The sequence below is a fragment of the Diadema antillarum genome, unplaced genomic scaffold (genome assembly GCF_040938485.1).
Source record: "Diadema antillarum isolate AM-2024a unplaced genomic scaffold, OU_Dant_1.0 seq00000768_RagTag, whole genome shotgun sequence".
Taxonomy (NCBI): Eukaryota; Metazoa; Echinodermata; class Echinoidea; order Diadematoida; family Diadematidae; genus Diadema; species Diadema antillarum.
This window is the reverse complement of record NW_027271658.1, coordinates 656,412-679,061: the sequence shown is the minus strand read 5'-3', so window position 1 is coordinate 679,061 and position 22,650 is coordinate 656,412. Positions and strand designations below refer to the sequence as shown.

Here is a 22,650-nt window from a genome sequence, read left to right as displayed (position 1 = left end):
ATCGAAGATTAACAGCATATTTAATATCAATGCCTTCCGAGGTGTCAAAATAAACAGCGGCAGTACTAACAGAGGTGCATTTATTGCTTGTTTACATTTAGAATCTAGTCCCATATGTACATTTTTATGTATGTTCTGATAACTTCTAAGATAACCGCTGAAATTGGTCACTCCTGACTATGCATGCCTGAGTGGGACTAGGTCAAGTATTCACTGTTACAGTTGTCAGAAGAGACAGAAGGTGCTAATGCACTTTCATATCCTGCCCGCATCCGTGAAAGAATTTTCTTCAAAATTTCAGAGAGTAATCACCAACATGTATCGCATCTTTCACCTCAATTTGAATCAAGTGAGACAGAGGCCGAGGGAACTCTCTGTCAGTGTCATCGCTCAACACGATCTCTCTGCTGTATGCTGAAGTTAGCATCAAATCTCAGTGTTACGTGCATGTTGGATACACATTCGCCTAAATTTTGATTGCTAAATGCTAGTGTCAGTTTAAACGTATCGCACACAAAGTACACACTAACACAGCGGAGAGACCGTGCTGAGCGACAAAGCGACGACACCAACATCAGAGCCGTAATGGAGGCTTCCCTCTGTCCAATGTGATTCAAATTGAGGTGAAAGATGCAATACATGTTGGTGACTTTAATGACCATTACATATTATCTACAAAGAAAGGTTCAATGGTGACTTTAATGACCATTACATATTATCTACAAAGAAAGGTTCAATGGGCCACCACCACAGATGGTACACCGAATCAAGGACCAGTGGCCATATCTCTTCCTTCCTACCATGTTCAGTATAAGCATTTTGCAACCCTTACTGGTGTCAATATTACCTCCACCCTTCTGACCGCATTTAGAGAGAAAGGACAAGCCATCCTTCAATTCCTAGTGAAGGAGAAATGGGACGATAAGAACGATGCCCGACAAATTGTGGAAGCGGTATATGGCGAAGGGGATCCCAACTTGCACCAGGTCGCATGGGCCATCTTGACAGGTCTCCAGAGCTTCTTCAAAGTGAAGGATGATGCACTCTTCCTACTCTGGGATGTAAGAATTAATAATTACATTTTATTCTTATCTGTACCCAAAAAATATTTTGCAATATTAGTCTGGAGTGCAAAAATTAAGCATTTGGTTATTGCTTTCATGCCAATCACTCTACGCTTTGTGAATATGTTTTCTTTATAAAATTCATCGTGCCAGCTAGTGCATTGGATTGAAGGATTGAACCGGTTAAATGTGTTTAATTGCTACTAGTTCTCAAGAACCTTAAATTCTTTTCTCTGTGGAACTGTTCCTTAGACTTTTTTTTTTTTTTTTTGGTGGGGGGTTGAGTGAGTCATTGGCACACCCCATCTAAAAAAAGATCTCCCCCCCCCCCCTGCAAGTATTATGCAAGTTCATTGATGAACAACTGAAAATTGATTTGAGATTGGATTGGAGCTTCAAATTTGGGGACTGCTATATTTAAATCAAAATCAATTAAATGACACTATAGTGTAGAGTTGAATCGAATGTGTAATTGTGGTATAAACACTTGATTTTCATATGATTCTTTTCCTTTATGCACCCTTAATCTTCAGGTAACTGCTACTGCTGAGGAATTCGAAAGAGCAAGCAAGGCAACTGAATGTGAAGCACCGAAGCTTGTCATCCAAGGTGCGTTATCATTTAAGACTTCCAAAGATTTTGATTGAAAATCGTTGTAGAATGATATAATTGGACATTAAAAACATTTTCACTTTTGGGTGTAGATTAATGTCTGTATAGATTATGTGTCCATCTTCTTAACCAGACTTGTAGTTATCGTACTTTCAGCCTTTTACAGTTTTTAATTCATTTCAAACTGTAACATCATTTGAATGTACAATGCAATCACTTACCAAGGAGACATGTGAATACTGTATGATCCTAACCAAATGGTAAAAACAAGAGAGGAAGAAAAGAGCAAAAAACAATCTATACTTTTCACTCTGTGCTCTTGTCTTGTGATATTTCCACTATGTGTATTGGATTGGAGGGGGGAAGGAAAAAACATATCTGGTCTATCAAAAATGAGAAGAAAATATTATACATATAGTGCATGCTCTTGAGTTGAATATGTACCATAATATGTGCATCTATATATACGGTATATTTGAAGAAAATGAGCATGTACTATGCGTTATATACATGTAAGATGGGAAACTGCTTTTGGGATCGGAACTCACAAACTCTACATTGCAACATTCATTGATAAAGTGCAATGAACTCTGTATTATCGATTAATTTTTGTCGTTATCGAGCGTTGTTTATGGCAGTTTGTGTAAAAAATGGCATATAATGAATTACGCAATGGCAAGACACGCGAATCTGACCAATCAGAAACCTTGTTTCATACAATATTTTTTACTCTTTTACTATAGTGAAAGGTGTCAGAGATGTTCCCATCAGCCAGTGTAGCTGAAGCAAAACCATAAATCAGTTAAGCCAAATGAAGGTCATAATGATTAAATTGTAACTTTATTTTTGTTTGATAGGGGATCCCATTGCCTCAGCAACATCCAGATGGACAGTTCTTGTGGAAAATGGTGTTATTGGTCAATCTACATCAGCTGAAGCAGGCTTCATTTGTGGGTTATCCTTCCCGTTTGCCTCATACTACAATCTGAACTTGCAGTATCAGAGCACCGCATCCACAACACTCGAATTCATTCAGAGGTACTAATGGCATGCAAAATATCAGGAGCATAGAATATCTGAGCTCTTTTTTTATTTTGAATGTACTTTATCATGTGTCAATATGCTGCAGCCTGCTGGAGGTGGGTGCCGGAGGGATTAATTTTGTTGTTGTTGTTGTTGTCCGTTAATCTGTCCTGTTTTCATTCTCTCGATGGCTGAAGACCCTTTTGGTGGCTTCCCTTCAAACTTGGCTCATTTGTGGTCAAAAGTCATAGAGGTTATTGTATACATGAAAAATACCATCATTCTTGTGATAACTTAGGAAGCAACTGACAGAACAACTAAAAACTTTACTCATGTATGCATATGGCAATGATAATCTGATTAGATTATCAAAGTTTTTGAAAATATTAAAAGTCCAGTGTATTCAGATATGGCAATGTTGGAGGCATTAATTTTGCCTGCCATTCAAGAATCCATCTGGTTATTATATTGTTTTCATTGAAAGGGATTTATTCAGGGTGGCTTTAAGAAAATGCAACATTCTAGATCTTTTGATTGTGATCTGGAATTGTTTGAGGTATTTGATAGATCAGCACTTCCCGTTTTATATGACATCCACATAATTAATTATCAGAACTTAAGGCATTTTGATTCTAGAGCATTTTTTCTTGAAAAATAGACAATTCCAAAATATGTTTCATGTACTTTGCTGCCCAAATCATGCTTGGTGGAGTAAGCAACATGCACTTGTGGACTTGACCTAGAAAACAAAAGCATAAGCATAAGTTTTTGGTAAGGCAAATAAGATTTTCTTCACAACTGTCACATTTTGAAGGTAAACATACCTTCGGGCAATGCTGTGTGAAACTCCAGAATGTCAAGAACTATGAACTACTAGCCGACAAACATCAGGCATACTAAGGTGTTTTTTTTTAGTTTGTGTTTGTGTTTGCGTTTGTTTATAATTTTTTTTAATAGTTTGTTTGTTTGTTTTTTTGCCTCCTTTGCTTTAGAGAAGAGCTTGGCTCTTTACTAGCCAAAAAAAAATGTATAATCTATTATTAATGTTTAATAAATTTCAGTATAGGCTTGCTAATCATGAGTCCATTATTTATATAAAGCCAAACAAAAAAATTAAAAAATCATTTCAATTGTGAAATTAATCTATTTTTGTAATATCTTACCATCTTTTTTTCTTTCTCTCTGTCAGATATCTCCTTGGAATAAGTCTGGACGGATCCAAGTGCGGCGGATGTAAGAGACAGTGCAACCCCAAAGTAGTGGCATTTGTATGCCGCTTCGCTGACTTCCAGTGGCTTTAATCTTCACCTCTAGAGATTGAAATCTACACTCCTGTAGCCAGAGGCAGCACTGCAACCCAAAATAGTGTCATTCGTACGCCAATTTGCTGACTTCCAGTGCTTTTATGCTTCACCTATTACTGCATGTAGCCAGTCCTAGGGTGTCGTTACCACCAAGTGCCTGCATGAATGCTGGCACACTTAATTGGAATCAGTCCTGATGGGTCCAAGTACAGAGGATCTAAGAGGCAGCAGTACAACCCCAAAATAAGTGTCGTTCATACGCCGATATGCTGAGTTTCACTGGGCTTAATGCTTAAACCTGTATATTTTATGTGGATTTCGCCAGTTGTTAGGTCATCCTGAATTTCAAATGCCTATATGAACAATCACACACATGCCTGTGTGTTGTCATAGAAGTGTAGATTACAATCTGATTCTGAGTATTTTTTTTTACTTCCAAAGTCCAAATTTTAGACCTTTTCTTTTTTCAATTTGAATGTGTAGAAATATACACATTGTAAAGGACCTATAATTATAGAAATTCATGTTGACTTGTTGCTTCATACTTTTGTATACATCACACATTCATTAAAGGGGGTACCGAATGCTGAAACAATGTTAGTTCATTTTAAAAAACATGTTTTTATTAGCAGAAAATCATCTGCCTAAAGTTTTTTAAAAATTCGTGTTGCCAGAAAAACCCTGAATTATGGTAAGATTTCAGGATAGTTTGGCCCCTCAGCTGTGTCCCAATTTCAGCTAGTTAACCACAATGACGTCAAAGTGGTTACGTTGTCGCCCAATTCTAGCGAAATGTGCGCAAGGTATAAAGCATTTTGTACAGTCTAGGGCGCGACACATCTGCAATACGCAAACCTTGGTAACCACTTTGACATCATTGTGGTTACCTAGCTGAAATTGGGACACAACTGAGGGGCCAAAATATTCTGAAATCTTACCATATTTTGGGGATTTTCTGGCAACATGATTAAAAAAAAAAAAAAACTTAAGGCAGGTGATATTCTGCTAACAAAATCATGATCTTTTAAATGAACTAAGATTGTTTCAGCATTGGGTACCCCCTTTAAAGGGGATTCTAGGACAACTACCTAATAGACAAGTATGCCCCGGTGAACTACCCTCCAGGAAACCACCCCCCCCCCCCGGAAAGTCAGCCCCTGACAACTATCCCAAGGACAACTGTCCCCAGGACAACTAACCACCAAACAACTATCCCTTGGACATGTACCCTGGGGTAGGGTAGTTGTTTGAGGGGTAGTAGTCTCGGGGGTAGTCGCCGGGGACGAGCTAGAGCCCCCTCCCCCTACATATTTATGCCTCCGCCTACCAAAGTTGGTGCCAGAGGCATTATGTTTTCTGGTTGTCTGTCTGTCCTGCCATTATAAAAACAACAATGGCCCTGACTGGCCATATAATACCTCGTTCTTTGAGTTATATATTCATGTTCAAAATCTGATGCATGAATGAACATCTGAGAAAACAAATTTTGAAGTTCTTTGCAATCAAGTTTTATACATGTATGATATTAGAGCACTAGTGTAAAGCTGTTTACTTGGAGCATTTTGTGTAATGTATGATATCGGTGATGTACATTGTGTATATAGTTCTGAAATAACAGCACGTTTGTCCAAAGATTTTTTGGCAATCTAGAGCTTGTGGCGGCCAGCCCCACTGGTTAGTATTGCAGTACATGTATTAGGAAGATTTTACTGAATGCAATTTCGTCTATTTGGCAATTTAATGTGTAATTGGTAATTTAAAGGCACAGGCTAACCCTGAAAGAGCTGGGTTAATTTTTAGTCTTGTTAGATCCTTGGGGGGGGGGGGGGGGGGGGAGTGGAGGGGGGGGTGATCACATTGTGGCGTGGAAAAAAAGTCACATAAAGTCGTCGTGGCAAAAAGTTTTCACCTTTCACTGCTTCCTCGTTCTTGCAATAACTCAAAATCCATTTCAAACATGATGCTGGTAAGTATCACCATATGAAGACGATATGATTAGATTTTGGGATATGTAGGTCGAAGGTCAAGGTCACAGACATCAGTTGCTGTGCTGGTAGACGTTAGCCTTGTTAATGCGATATCTCCAGACCGATTTGAGGCATGAACTTTAAACTTTGTGTAAGTATGTATCGCCATAAGTAGATGATCTTGGGTATGTAGGTCAAAGGTCAAAGGTTAGAGAGGTAAATTCTGAAATTGAAGGATTTTTTGCCTTGTTTACACTATTGGAGTGTTGCAAGAAAGTTGCAGTTAATTGCAACTGATTGTCACTGGCCAATCAAAATCATTGTTGCATGCATGTCTTCTTAATAGGGCAGACCCTGAGCCAATCAGAATGGTTGTTTCAAAATTAGCAATTATTTGCAATTGATTGCAACTTTCTTGCAACACCCCATATATCTCAAGAACCACTTGTTCCATTAACTTCAAACTTGTACTTGGTACTAGTACATGTATGTATCACCATAGGAAGACAATCAGATTAGATTGTGACAAATGTAGGCCAAAGGTCACTTACCATGAAAATTCAGGTTTTTGCATTGTTAACAACACTCTTGAACAATTTGAGCCATGAACTTAAAACTTGGAACAACATGTATTATTCATCACCATAGTGAGACAAACTGATTAGATTTTTGTTCACTGAGGTCAAAGTCAAGAGGTCATTGATGTCATTATACATATGAAGTTGTTGGGTTGTTTTAGCTTTGTTATCATACATTCATATACCTCAACTATTTTGTACTCATGACTAGGAGGATGTAAAGTGATCAGACTTTGGGGTTATAAGGTGTGAGGTCCATTGTCAAAGAGGTCAACTAATATGTATGTTTTTATTCTGGTTATCACAATAATCAAAGTACAATTTGAGCCATCTATTCAGAGGAGGCATATAGGAGATGCAGTCGCATTCATCTTGTTTTGGTTGATCAATTGTAAAGAATTTCAAAACTGAGTTGTATACTGCACTGCATAGTATGCCTTTGCTCATAAAGATATCGACAAATACTGTGATAAGCTGTTTGCTGGGAACATTGTAAACATTCAATTTATAGGACTAACTTGTCCAGCCCACCAAGGTTAAGGTATTAAGATTAAGGAATCATTGTGATATCTGTCCATTATGCTGTCAAAAAAAAAAATGTAAAATACTTTGACCAAAATTTAGTAGTTACCGGTATATTACAAAGTGTGGGTAAAGAAAATGAAACCCAGATTAATTTTCAAATCTCTAAAATTAGTCATTGGAATAACTTTTGAACACTAGTCTTAATTTAAGCCTTTTGTTGGCAACATTTGCTGAAGTCTGATTGAGCTCAAATCTTTTTGGTGTGACGATTGCATTAAGTGGAGCAATTTAAACCCAAAAATGCCAGGCTATTTGTAGTCTTGTGTGTGTGTGTGGGGAGGGGGGGGGGGGGGGGCATTATGGGCCCCCTACAAACTTAGCTGTGGATTGCGCGATCACAAATCAGCATGCATGTTGCCTGCGTCATAATCTACAAAATCGTATATTTAATTTCCTTCAATGATTTTATTGTTTTAATTATGCTAATTTATACATGATATCAGAGTTTTTGCTCTGAATCACTACATAAAGCTCAAAAATGCTATTTTTATGCCTCCGCCAACGAAGTGGCCGGAGGCATTATTTATCTGGATTTTGTTTTTGTTTGGAAATAGGATATTGTTGTGTTGTGTGTTTATGCAATAAAGACTTTCCCCAGTTTCATGCAAATGTTGTACTTCAGTGTATTTTTGTGTCAATTACTTTAAAACAATACTTTAATTTAAATGGTATTTCACTGTAAATTGGGTAAATTTACCGTAATTTACTGTGGAAAGTGTACAGTATATGGGGTAAATTGGGCAGGTTTACAGCAATTTACTGTAGGAAGTGTACAGTATCACTGTAATGTAACCAAAAAAATTACAATACATTACTGTAATTTAACCAAAATTTACAGTAGCTACCATTACAAAAGTTTTAAATTTTACAGCAAGATACAGTAAATTGTACAGTATCTCCCTGTAGATATTAGAAATTTACAGTAATTTACCGTACGACAAAGTTACAGCAGCTTACTGTAAGATGAAAATTACAGTAAATTACTGTGCAGCAGAGTTGCCAGCAATTTACTGTAAAAACTACAGTAAATTTTTTACAGTGCAGCCTTTTTCTACCTACACATACACACACTAGGTTTGTTTGTTTATACATACTTGTGCTTATTGTGCCCTGCCTGTTTATCTACATACATGTATACAATTTTCTCTCTCCTAGTTTTTCACATGTGCTTTATTTTATTTCTTTTATCAATATATATATATATATATATTATATATATATATATATATATATATATATATATATATATATATATGTATATATTTCCATTACTGTTATTTCATTGTCATTGTTGTCATTACTGTGTGTATATATATATATATACTTTGATATGTTTGATTACTTCCTTTTGTTGCCTCCTCCTGGTACACCTTTAGGGCTCAGCCCCCCCCCCCCTTCCCCTTACTGTTGCTTTGTTCATTCTTTCCTTTTCTTTATCCTTCTGGTGTTCCTTATCTTCTTTGATGTTGCCTCCCTATTCATCCTTTCCTTCAATGGTTGCCCCCTTGATCCTCATGATCATCACTGACCCTCCTCTGCCTTTTGTCTGTCCACCCTCCTGCTCTAATCCCCCTCCCTTTACCTGTTGGGCTCATTATGCCCATGACCTTGTGGAGCCGTGAAATGTGCAAACGCCGGGAAATGTGCAAACGCCTGGAAATGTGCAAACGTCTCGCCGGGAAATGTGCAAACGCCGGGAAATGTGCAAACGTCTTGCCGGGAAATGTGCAAATCTCTAAATTTCATCAACGGGAAATGTGCAAACGTGACGCCGGGAAATGTGCAAATGTTCAATTTTGCCGGGAAATGTGCAAAACGTCGCCGGGAAATGTGCAAACCATTCATCTCACCTATATTATGTAGAGATGGAAGAGAAACTCTCAATCAAAGCTGCGCACGAACCATTAACATCTTTACCACCTGTCTTAGCGACCATCTGTCTTGTTTTTTATGCCTCCGCCACGAAGTGGTGCCAGAGGCATTATGTTTTCGGGTTGTCCGTCCGTCCGTACGTACGTCCTTACGTCCGTCCGCATTCGTTTACACGATAACTTGAGTAATATTTACTGGAATTTTACCAAACTTGGTCCAAGTATAAAGTATGATAAGGTAATTACTTGATTAGATTTTGGGTGAAATCGGCCAAAGGTCAAAAGTCAAGGTCAAGTCATGAAATTATATCTGTTTACACGATAACTCAAGACTGGGTCAAGCAAATTTCACCAAACTTTGTCCAAGGATGATGTATGGTAGGACAGTTACTTGATTAATATATGAGTGAAATCAGACAGAGGTCAAAGGTCAAAGATCAAGGTCAAATCCTAAAATTTAACTTTTTGCGTGATAACTCAAAACTGATGGATAAAGAAAATGTCACCAAACTTTGTCCAAGGATGATGTATGGTAGGACAATTGCTTGAATAATTTTTGAGTGAAATTGGACAGAGGTCAAAGGTCAAATCCTAAAATTTAACTTTTTACGTGATAACTCAAAACTGGATGAAGCAGCTTTCACCAAACTTGGTCCAAGGATGATGTATGATATGGCAATTAGTTAAGTAGATTTTAGTGACATTGGCAAGAGGTCAAACGTCAAAAGGTCAAGGTCAAATGCTAAAAATGTTGCTATTTCCCCATATCCATGCAATGCCCAAAGGTATTTTCTTGAAACTTAGTGTAGACATATCTACTGCATAAAGATTCTCCAGAGGGAGTTTCATGTCATATGGTCAAAAGTCAAAAGGTCAAAGATTAGGTGAAAATGTTACAATTTCACTTTTCTCACAAATGGTTCAATGTTGGCCTGTCTTCATTGAACTTGGTATATACACATGTACTGACTGGCAGGGATTATCTAGGGAATTTAGGGGTCATGGGTCAATAGTCATGGGTCAGAGGTCAAGGTCAACTCGTCAAAATTTTACTATTTCCCTCATGTACTAGTGTATGCAATGCTTGCATTATTATTTTTAAAACTTGATATACATATATTACCTAATGGAGATTCTCTTGGAAATTTCCTGCCAGAAGGTCAAAGGTCAAAGGTTAAGGGTCAAGGCCAGGTTTAAATGCAAACAACATATATTTTTTATACTGTAATTACACTCTTTCTTTATACCTTGAAAATTACTCAATGCATAAACTTATAAAAGGGTCAGTCAGAAGTCAAGTAAAAATCCTCAATTCCCCAAATACATGTACCTGCACCCTTTAATAGACTATTATGGCAAACGTAGTTCAAGGAAAGTGAACATTCAGGATATTTCTGTCAAACCTGTCATTTCAGTATTTTGCCAGTTATGTGAAACTGTTTATCTCACATTGTGAAGACATTTACACTTATTGGGAGAATCATGCATTATGGCGGAGGCATCAGTTGCCATAGCGACATTTCTAGTTTTTAATTACATTTTCAGCATTTTCTTGCAAATCCTACAACGAATTTTCACCAGATTTGGCAGATAACATCTTAATGGTGATATGATCGTAATTTGTCAAAATGAGCCCCCCTCCCCAACACCAGTCCTAAGGAGGGGGGGGGGGGGGAGTTGAAGCTTCAGAGTCCCTAAACGCTTGATTTTTTTCTTCATCTGTCGAACTGAAAAAGAAAGAGCTAAGTTAGTGCTATGAAGACATTAATGACTAAAATTACATGTTTCATTATGGCGGACCCAGGGGTGCCCTGATCGGGGGTGAGGGGGAGGAGGGGGATTTTCCACATTTTCAGCACATTCTCGAAAATCTAGGACGGATTTTCACCCAACTTGTGAGATACAGTCATATTTATGTTAATATAATCTTGATTTGTTAAAATGCGCCCCCCCCCCCCCCATCGCCGAAGGGGGGGGGGGGTTAAGCTTCACTTTTAACATCCCAAAAATCTGGATTTTTAAAAATCTTCTTCTGTCAAACCGAAAAAGATAGAGCTAAGTTAGTGTTAACGTGATTAATGAATGAAATTTCATGTTTGACTATGGCGGATCAAGGGGTGCCCAGATCGGGGGGGGGGGGAGGGGTGATGGGTGGAGGGGGATATTCCACATTTTTAGCATCTTCTTGAAATATCTATGAGGGATTTTCACCAAACTTGACAGGTATAGCAAGATTATGGTAATAATTATGATCTTAATTTGTTCAAATGAGCCCCCCCCCCCTTCCCGAAAGGGGGGGGGGGTGGGGCTGCGGGGGTTGAAGCTTCAGCGTCCCTCAACTCTGGAATTTTTTTAATCTTCTTCTGTCAAACCGATGAAGATAGAGCTAAGTTAGTGCTATGAAGACACAGCATGAATGAAATTTCATGTTTGGTTATGGCGCGGATCAAGGGGTGTGAGGGCAAGGAGAGGAATTTTCCACATTTTCAGCATCTTCTTGAAAAATCTACGACGGATTTTCACCAAAATTGACAGATTGTCTCTTTACGGTGATATGCACTTAATTTGTTAAAATGAGCCCCTCCCCCCCCCCCCCACACACACACCGCTTAAGGGGGGGGGGGGGGGTTGAAGATTCGGAGTCCCTAAACTCAATTTTTATCTTCTTCTGTCAAACCGGAAAAGAGAGCTTAGTTAGTGCTATGAAGACACTAATGCCTGAAATTTTATTTTACGTTTGATTGTGGCGGATCGAGGGGTGTCTGTCACATTGAAAATGCATTTCCAGGTTGTTTCATGTAGATCACCTATCGGTCATTCAACTAGACAAACTTGTTTACGTGTAGGGACAACGAGACAAAGAGTGCGACTGAGTGAGCGAGAGAGAAAGCGAGAGTGAGAGAGAGAAAGTGCTAGGACAGGTGTAAATGTATTACAAGTCGCGCCATCGATGACCGAGACGAGTTCATTTATTTTTGCATGTCAATTAATGTAGAAAGAAAAGACAGGAAATAGCTCCAGTTCTGGGAGAGTGCTGTATAGGTGTTTTCGTTCAAGTCCTTTTAGTCGTATCAAATATTCCAAATGCCTCGAAAAGGAGTGTCGTAGTCGAGTAGCAATTTAACAGTAGAGTTGGATCTTTTCGGGGCAGACACCATTTTGATTTCACCGAGAGAACATTGAGTTAGCTCCGTGATGGCAGAAAACCAACCTGCCACACCCAGGCGCCAGTTGGCAAGATAATTTTTTGTCTAAGCCCAATTTCGTTTGCGGCCAGGAGCCGTCCGTCCACCTTACCGTCAGCCTGTATACTGGCTGATTAGAGTTCAGATTTTTGTTTGCTGCCAGAAGGCGTATTCCAACAGCCTTTGCAGCCTTCCAGTAGACAAGAAGAAGAGGCATTTTGGTTATATTACACCGGTCATTGGTAAGTTAAAGTGCGATTTGATTTCTGCTTTGTCGTGTATAAGGATGTGAATGTGTTTCAGGGCACCACATAATCCACATATAGCCCCGGAGAACCCCGTGAATAAGTGATAAAGTATATTATAATGGTGTACAGTTTTTGAAAACGATGCGGTGATGTTTGATAAGCTATGCACTGTTATATTTCCAATGTTTGAAACATTTCATTATGTGAATTTTGTATGTTAATTGGATAATAATGCAGTTCTCAAATTTTCACTGTGATGTCAGGATTTTAAGCTGATAATCTTTTTGTGTGTATGATTCGAACACACCCCATTGTTATATGTTGCATTTAAATAATTTTGTAGATGGCGCCGAGGCCGAGGTCGAGTCTACTCCCAGGCCGACGCATTCGCAGCAGAGCGACTGTGTCCGCCCCTCGCTAGGGAGAACTTTGGACGCCAGTGAATACGGAACGCGGGACCCTCGCGACAAATCTGTCAAGGATTTTATTAAGAAAATCTAAATGGTGGAAGTTCATGGGCAGTTTTGATATGGAGTTTATCTACTATCTTTATACACAATATCGCTAAAGTAAATGATTTGCACATTTCCCGGCGACGTTTTGCACATTTCCCGGCAAAACTGAACTTTTGCACATTTCCCGGCGTCATGTTTGCACATTTCCCGGCGAGACGTTTGCACATTTCCCGGCGTTTGCACATTTCCTGGCAAGATGTTTGCACATTTCCCGGCGTTTGCACATTTCCCGGCGAGACGTTTGCACAATTCCCGGCGTTTGCACATTTCCCGGCGAGACGTTTGCACATTTCCCGGCGTTTGCACATTTCCCGGCTCCACAGACCTCCCACCCTCTCCTTTGCTTTCTTTGTTCTGTGTACCCAGCCTGTCCCTGTCTGTTCTTGTCGTGCGTAGTCTTTATATGTGATTGCCTTCCCTGCTTGTTTGTCATTTTGCCTTTGACGAAGATTCTGCTAGAACCGAAAGCTCAGGCCCCTTTTGACTCCATTTTACTCCATTGGCTCGCCTTCATTGGATAAGCAGTTTTCAGCAGCTTTTTTTTTTGCTACATTTAGTTCCTTCTCTGCTGTTGCATCACGCCCACGTGATCCTCCTTATCCTCTTTGTCTTATCTGTTGTTTTAATTGTTTTATTGCTTTGTTCCAGTTCAGTCTCCTTCCTTGCCCTGTTTCCCTCCCACTTCTCACTTGTAGTATCTTTGTTTCCAGTGTTGCATTTGTTTGTTTGTATCATATTTCTTACTTTCTTTTCAGGCGTTTGTCTCCGCATCCCTGGTACTTTTCTTTTCAGTTCCGTGCCTTCATCTCTGAGCTCGTCTCATTTCCCTTTATCATTTCTCTCCACTCACCTTTCTGCTTAGCACAGGTTGACTTGTTTATTGACCTACTGTATACCCTTTTCCCGTTGATTTATTTGCCTTACAGGTCAATCTTGTTCCCTTTTTTGAATTTCCTTCAATTCTGACAGGTTATGTATTTCTCCTTCCCTGGTTTGGCTATCATTGTTCTTCTCTGTCCCCTGCCTACCATGGCTAACCAACTATCTCTTTTTCATCAACTGAGGAAAACCAATTTCAGGGCCCTCAGATTCTCATTTCACCAGGACAATTACAGATTCTACTCCCTCAACCGCATGATACCCACAGGTCTCCAACTCCACTGCACTCCAGCTCTTGGAACACTCTCGCCTGAACTACGGAAACGCTGGAACCAGACTCTACATGGAGCTTCCATCCGTTTGATTAACATTCTCTCCGAACAGTGCGCAGCCTCTCTCACTTCCTTTTCAGCTGACATCGACAGACTGGAGAGTGAACTTCGCTCTTGCTGCACCGACACCCAGTGGCTCAAATACAATGATGAAATTGAATCTTGTCTCTCAAAACATATGTCTGACCTCACTGCTCGCAGGAACAAGAAAATAGGCAACTTCACGAAGAAACGTCAACGGTCTAACAGATTCAGGCGACACACCACATGCACTGATGTATCCTCCACTTCTGTCGTTAACCTTTCTTCTTCTCCCCTATCTCAAACAGAAACGTCTCTTCTCTCAAAAGGTCTCAAGTTTTGTCCCACTCCACCCAAGGTCGATCAGATAGCACTCAGCCAAGACCTCTCTACTTTCTACCGCAGGTTACGTCTCAAAGATGTTTTTTCTCGATGAACCCCCTTCTGCTCCTGAGCCCTTTCATCAAAAAAGCTCATTGATTCCCCCCAAGAACAGAGTTCTCTCCCTGGAAACGTACATCGAAGCTGTCTCATCTCAAGTCCACTCCGCAGATAACCTCGACATTGCATCACATGACAATCTCCCAAAGGAAGAACGCCAGGCTCTCTCATCTCTCAAAAACAGGTCTGACATCATCATCAAGCCCGAAGACAAAGGATCAGCTGTTGCAGTAATGGACCGCCAGCAGTACATCGATGAAGCCATGAAATATCTCCGCAATCCTTCCCACTACACACTTCTTGACTTTGATCCCACCGATAATTTCTCCCAACAGATCCAGTCGACACTCGATGACATGAAGGAACATGAACACCTCACCAAGAAGGCTCAGAAATTTCTCTCCCCCGTTAATGCCAAACCTGCCCGATTCTATCTCCTCCCCAAGATCCACAAACCTGGCAATCCCGGTCGTCCCATCCTCTCTGGAAATGGTTCCCCAACAGAGAACATCTCCCTCTTTGTTGATCACCACATTAAACATCTTGTCTCAGTCGCACCCTCCTACATTCATGACACACCCGACTTTCTCAGGAAACTCGATGACATCAAGGACCAGATACCCGAGACAGCAATCATCGGTACTTTCGACGTCTCCATTCTCTACACCAATATTCACCACGATGAAGGTATTCTAGCCTCCTGTGAGGCTTTGACTTGCAGCGGCCATTCCAACCCCCCATATCTGACATCAAATCCCTCATGTCAAATGTACTGACGAAAAAAAACTTCACATTCATTGATAAGCACTACCTACAGGTATCTGGCACAGCTATGGGTACCAAGATGGCTCCCTCCTTCGCCTGTCTCTTCATGACTAAGCTAGAGCAGCAGATGTTAGATTCAGCCCCCTGTCGTCCATGGATCTGGTGGCGCTACATCGACGACATTTTCTTCATCTGGACCAGGGAGGAAGAAAGCCTCCATACTTTCATTGACCACATCAATACTTTCCACAGAACCATCAAATTCACTTCTGATTTCTCCCAAGAAGAGACCAACTTCCTTGATGTCACCGTTAGGAAGGAGTCTAATCATGTCACCACCACTCTCTACACTAAACCCACAGACACCCATCAGTACCTCCACTCAGCCAGCTGCCATCCCCGCCACTGCAAAACCAGTATCCCTTACATTCAAGCCCCCAGACTTCGCCGTATCTGCTCTGAGGATTCTGAGTTTTCTTTCCATGCCAGGAACCTGAAGAGACATCTCGCAGCCAGGGGCTACGGTACCAGGAGAGTTCAACAAGCCATCAACAAAATTCGTTCTCTCCCCAGATCTGAAGTTTTCAAACCGAAAACCAACAAGCAGGACATCACTGACAGAATACCCCTCGTGACCACTTTCCATCCCAATCTACCCTCTCTCCACAATACCCTTCGTGATAATCACCATATCCTTCACACCTCTGATCGTCTCTTACAGGCCGTCCCAGATACTCCCATCCTGGCATACCGACGCCCCCACAACCTCAAGGATCTCATCGTCCGTGCTGAAGTACCCTCCGTCACTGACAATTCTTCTCCTTTACAGCATGGCACATTCAAATGTTCAGCCAGTAGGTGCATCATTTGTAGCATACACATCCATGAGATTGACTCTTTCACCAGCAACTCTACCGGCCTCTCTCATCACACAAAGGGAAACATCACTTGTACTACCAATAATGTTGTGTATCTCATCACTTGCAGAGTTTGTAGAATCCAGTATGTTGGGGAAACCAAGACTACACTCAAAAGACGCTTCCATGGACACAGATCTGCTGTCAACACAGCCAAGCTCGACACTCCAGTGGGCCACCATTTCAATCTACCCGATCATTCCATCACTGATATGACTCTACAGGGCAGTGAATCTTTAGGCACTCGTCCAGACACAGTCAGAACCAGCAGAGAGAAGCTCTGGATGAGACGACTTCACACCATCCAACCACATGGCCTCAACATCCAGGAGGGAAATGACTGACCACCTTTATTTTTTCATTATTATTACCACCATTATCATTCTCTTTTTCATGTTCTAATTTCATTTTGTTTTTCTTTGCTCTTTTTCCATTTGCAGACCCTTTTATTCCAAATTGATTCCTTCCTCTAGTCCGAGTCTCTTTTATACAGCCTTTTTCCACCTACACATACACACACTAGGTTTGTTTGTTTATACATACTTGTGCTTATTATGCCCTGCCTGCTTATCTACATATATGTATACAATTTTCTCTCCCCTAGTTTATCACATGTGCTTTATTTTATTTCTTTTATCAGTATATATATATATATATATATATATGCATATATTTCCATTACTGTTATTTCATTGTCATTATTGTCATTACTGTGTGTATATATACTTTGATATGTTTGATTACTTCCCTTTGTTGCCTCCTCCTGGTACACCTTTAGGGCTCACTGTTTGCTCAGCCCCCCCCCCCCCCTTCCCCTTGCTGTTGCTGTTTTCACTCTTCCCCTTTCTTTATCCTTCTGGTGTTCCATATCTTCTTTGATGTTGCCTCCCTATTCATCCTTTCCTTCAATGGTTGCCCCCTTGATACTCATGATCATCACTGACCCTCCTCTGCCTTTTGTCTGTCCACCCTCCTGCTCTAATCCCCCTCCCTTTACCTGTTGGGCTCCTTGCCCATGACCTCCCACCCTCTCCTTTGTTTTCTTTGTTCTGTGTACCCAGCCTGTCCCTGTCTGTTCTTGTTGTGTGTAGTCCTTATGATTATGTGATTGCTTTCCCTGATTGTTTGTCATTTTGCCTCTGACGAAGATTCTGCTGGGATCGAAAGCTCAGGCCCCTTTTGACTCCTTTTTACTCCATTGGCTCGCCTTCATTGGATAAGCAGTTTTCAGCAGCTTTTTTTTTTTTTTTTTTTTTTGGCTACAATGTCTAATTGGGTAAAATTGGTTGGGCAAATGATTACCCAACTCAAAATATAACCAACGGTTGGGAAATTGCAAAGTTGGGTAAAGTCTGATTGGTCAACAGCTGATGGGCAATTCAATTTGCCCAACCACATAGCAAACTCATTACCTAACATCAGTTGGGCAGATTTTAACCAATAGTTGTGTGGACAGTATGTTGCCCAGTGTTGGTTAAATGTTGGGCATTTTTGCCCAACTATGCTAAGAGTGTATGCTTAATTAGGCTACATCCCAATATGACATTCTACCTGCTTGTAAGAATTGTTATCGTTACCTTGTAATAATTTTCTTTATTTGGGTACGTAAAACAAATATATTGAAAATAAATAAATGAATGAAAACTATAAAGTCCCAAATTGCTCCTCTTTCATAAAATGAACTATATACAGAAATTACTAAACACCTCGGTGATATCATCTGGATACTTTTAGGGTGAGGCTAATTCGACATTAGTTGTTTACATTTAAGAACACGAAATGTTGCCATGGCACCCTCTTTTCCGAAGTCTTACCTGTGATTAGCTAAAAGATTAAGGTATCCCGCTATAATTATCATAAAAGATTCACTCTCTTTGAATCGTTCTCTATGAGGAGACAATGCGCTGACGTAACAAAATAACACATGACGGATGTGTTAAAGAAAAAATTTATAGGAAATAATATCATATAAATTGACTGTTTTCCATCATTTAATGTTATTTCAATTAATTTCTGACATAAATCATGCATTAAAGTTGTCTCTGCTTTGAAGATAAGAATCTTTTTTTAAACCAAATTTGAGCACTGGAAAAAGTTCGATACGGCTACGAAAAGTGACAAATCTGCGACATCACCAAATGTGTATGCAACCCAGTGAGATTTACGTATCTATAGGCAAAGTGTGTGCACTTTTCAGGAAATTGGTGTGTAATTTGTTGTCAATCCAGAATAAATCGTCCGCCAAAACTATATATTCACGTCGTGAAATTGTTTGCTTGTTTGTGTTCATTGGAATCATTTTTACACCCATAAATTTACGGAAAAACGAAGTTTTAAAAGCACAAAACCTATCGTCAGCTCAAGATTCACGATCGCCGTGATCAGCTGTTCATTCGTACAGCCACAATTTGCTGTTATCATTGACACAACAAATCGATCATTGTGTGGGATTTGCGTATAGCTGAGGTAATTTTACATACTCATGAAGGATGATAACTAAGTCAAAGAGCTGTAATTGATTGGAAATCATTTTTACACCCAAAAATATACGGAAATACGACCTTTGAAAAGCACAAAACCTACCGTAATCAGTTCAAGATTCGCGATCGCCGTGATCAGGTGTACGCACAACATTACCAGCAGAATTGGCAGTGAAGAGATATTCCTTGATGGCGTGATTTCAGCTTGATTCTTCTTCGAAATGGCATGATGAAGGTTTGTTAGATAAATGTGACCTTCTTTTTCTCTTGTGTGTTGATTTAAAAAAAAAAAACATTTAACAAAGCGGGAAACTGCAACATTTCCGTGCTGAGCAGCAGTCACGATACACGTGTTGCATGCAAGCATGCACCGCTGCTGCAGCGATCCCTATAGTATAACACGTAGGTTGCTTGTAAACAAGGGGGTCCTCGGCGCAGTTGACCAATCGTGAACACGTATTTCGATCAAGTGTCTTGGTAACAAGGCAGTTTACGCGTCTGGGAGACGATTTGCATAAACTTACGCATGTTTCAGACGAATTTATGAATGAAAGTGAGTAGCATGACATCATGCCATGACCATTTTGGAATAAGCAGAGGTAGAGCTTTCTGTAGGTACCAAGTGTGTCAGGGTTCAACGCAGAATATCTAAGACACGATCGCCAAAAGCACAGTCATTTTCGCCGCAAGCGAAGGCAATTTGGTCTTTAGACATATGATTTTGGCCAACTTTTGAGATTGACATCCCACTTTTCTCTTCAAAATTCCACATTTTGTAGGTTGTATTTCGAAATGTTGATATCAATCAGAAACTAGAAAATTTCCCCTGCAACATGATACCAAAATGTCAATTTGGTCGCTGGGGTCATTTTTTGACCTTTTTCGGGCTGTAGCGCGAAATCACATTTGCCGAGAAGTTTCGGGTTTTGCCATGCAGAGCAGGTCTCATATAGCCGTACGGCAACTCAGCTCATACACATTGGTGACGTCGCTCAAATCCGATGTTTCTTGTAGCGAACGGAGCTACGTGGTCATGGATATTGGGTGTTTTTTCAATCTCAAAAACAGTTTGGGGGTAAAGTTACATCGTCTAAAAGATATCCAGTTTTGTTAACTAGCTTCTTAGCTTTCCGTAGACATCAAACTTGTCATATTTCTAGATTCTCTGTAAATTTCTGCTTAAAAGAGAAATACACATAAGCATTGAAACCGTACAATATCAGACGAACAAACAGAATTACGAAAATGAAGCTAGTCCGTGTGGCAGCTGTTAGAGCTCTTAGGTCAGGATGGGGGTATAGTGCGTGTGTATAGAATATTCATTTGATGAAAATGTACAGAACTAAAGGACTTTCTCGCACCATCTCCTCACCCAAATAGATCTCGAAAGAATGATAAACCAAAAACAAGGCTATTACCTTTTGAGTTTGTATTTATTGACAGGTACGTTGGAGATCAAATCCGACATCCATTGTACAATCGTGTAGACGCTGGTATTCACCTGCCCACGAGTGTCTCCCAACCATTAGAGTTTCTCTATCTCGATACATGGGTGATAACGTTAGATACTATATCCCCCGGCAGGCAGGTGTGAGCGGGCGATGTTTGCTTTTTTTTGAAGGTTCGTTGATTAAAAAATAAAAGTTGTTATTCCGAAGGTTCGTTTTTCGGAAACACATATATTACCTAAATCTGGATGCTCGTTATTGAGAAGGCTTAAATGTTGATAAAAAATGAATCAATGTTCGTTATTCAGAATGCCCGTTACTCCGAAACACACAAATTCCGCACAGATGTTCGTTCATCAGAAAATTAAATATGGTTAGTTGATTTATGGCGATAATCAGAAGATTCGTAATTCTAAAGGTTCGTTATTTCGCAAAAAAAAAGATGAAATAAGTTCGTTAATCTGAAAACTGAAAACTAAAAAAAGACAAAGAAAAAGTGAATACTAATGGAATCTTCTGAATTACGAACCTTATTTGTTTTGGCGTCGTCGTTGCTGTTTTTGTTGTTTTTTTGCAATGTATATAGTAGAGTCTGTGTTTTGGGTCATCCCACGAGACCGACACCCACGAGTCATACAGCCCATGAGTTCGACACCAGGCAGAAAGGCTCATGAGACCGACACTACGCAGGAGAGGCTCACGAGACCAGTGAGTTGGGCGGTGAGTTGTGGCTCAGTCGGTAGCGCGTCTTCCTCCGATAAAAGCAACCCGGGTTCGATACGCGAGTCTGGACTGAGCAATGTTGTGTGTAATCATACCGTCCCCTCTAGCAAGAGGCAAAACACTCTGTCCCTCGGATAGGACATAAAATGGAGGTCCCGTGTGTGAAAGAGGCACAACTCACGCACGTAATCTAAGATCCCGCTTCATTCATTCATCGCAAAGAGCAGGGTGTTTAACCCGGCTAAGTGGTCCCGTCTCACATCCAACTAGACCCTATGGAAGACCAGCTTAGTGTAGCTGAATATGGACTATCCAACCATCTTCTCAGATGGAAAATGAACAAACAAACAGACCGACACTACGCACAAACAAACAGACCGACACTACGCAAAAGAAGCTCACTCCGGACCGACACTGGGCAAAGAAGGGTCACGAGACCGGCACTAAGCAAAGAAGGCCCAAGGGACCGACAGGATGAACAGCGCCATCTATATGTCAACTGCAAGCGTGCATCTATACAGGGTGTTGCATTAATGTCATAAGGGGGGGGGGAATGGGAAAATAACAAGAACAATGAATTATTTTCATAATGACATCGTGCTAATTTCAATATGCTTTCCCCATTTCTAGCTAGAAGATATATGGGAAGGATGAAAGATTTTTCCCCTTTTTTCATCGCTCCACCAGTTAAATATTAGATATCCTGCACTGCTGCCAAGAAGTTCTAGAGAAGCTATTAATTTTATCTCTGTAACTATAACGTATGAAATTGAATTGATGAGATCTTTTTATATCGCAGGAATGTATCCTCCATTTGTGGTCTGTGTTTGTAATATGATTATTATTCCTTTCAAAATTGTAGATTTTTGAAGGAATAAAAAGTTGTTTTCATGGATGTATCTTCTTTTCCTGAATCATAACAAATACCTTGATATAGACGATTACGTTATTTCCTGCGAATTCATACTAAAACCACATCTTAGCTGATGACTACGCCCCCTCCAGGTCATGTAAAACAGGTGTGCGCTGCGACAGTGACCATATTTTTGAACTTTTACTTGTATAAAGACGGGACAGGACAACTTCGGGGGATAAATTTCTCTATCTCCTAAAATAAGAAAAAAAAATAAAATAAAATGGACGGCGAAGGTACAATTTTTATTTCATAAAGAACTGTTAAAACTAGCACACCAAAATTGCTGTAATATGGCAATACCAAAGTGTTTTTTTTTAATATCAATAGCAGTCATATTTTCTTCGAACATCCCACTAGACTGTAATAATCATGGCCGTACACAGATTTTCTTCTTTTTTTGGGGGGGGGGGGCAAGAATACTTAAAAAGATCGAGGAGTTAGCACGCAAACGGCGGTGCTTTTGCATTTTTTTGAATTGAAGTGGAAAGATCTGGTGCACATTTTTAGTGAATTTTATTAAGTTTGCACAAACACTCCCACACGCACACACACATAGAGTCCTTGAAAATTTCAGGGGGTGAGGGAGGACAACCGACGAGGTAACACCCTAGGCAACTCCCCTTTCCCATAACTAATTTCTTCCTTACGCCACTATCGGGACACCCTATACAATTACTCACTCTTCATTGGTTTATAGATGGCGCTGTTCATCCTGTCGGTCTCATGGGCCTTCTTTGCCTAGTGTCGGTCTCGTGAGCCTTCTTTGCGGAGCGTCA

The 22,650-nt window shown here is 40.2% G+C and overlaps 1 protein-coding gene and 1 pseudogene across 1 annotated transcript; both read left to right on the top strand.

The window, feature by feature from the left end:
- Positions 1-204: 204 nt before the first annotated feature.
- Positions 205-4,580, top strand: LOC139738803 (uncharacterized). The gene is made up of 4 exons (XM_071649441.1): positions 205-1,061; positions 1,598-1,673; positions 2,534-2,714; positions 3,889-4,580. The coding sequence occupies exons 1-4, from the start codon at positions 690-692 to the stop codon at positions 3,998-4,000; spliced, it is 741 nt and encodes a 246-aa protein (XP_071505542.1). The 5' UTR covers positions 205-689; the 3' UTR covers positions 4,001-4,580.
- A 10,278-nt stretch (positions 4,581-14,858) lies between these two features.
- LOC139738793 (uncharacterized) lies at positions 14,859-15,852 on the top strand (annotated as a pseudogene).
- The last annotated feature ends 6,798 nt before the right edge of the window (positions 15,853-22,650 follow it).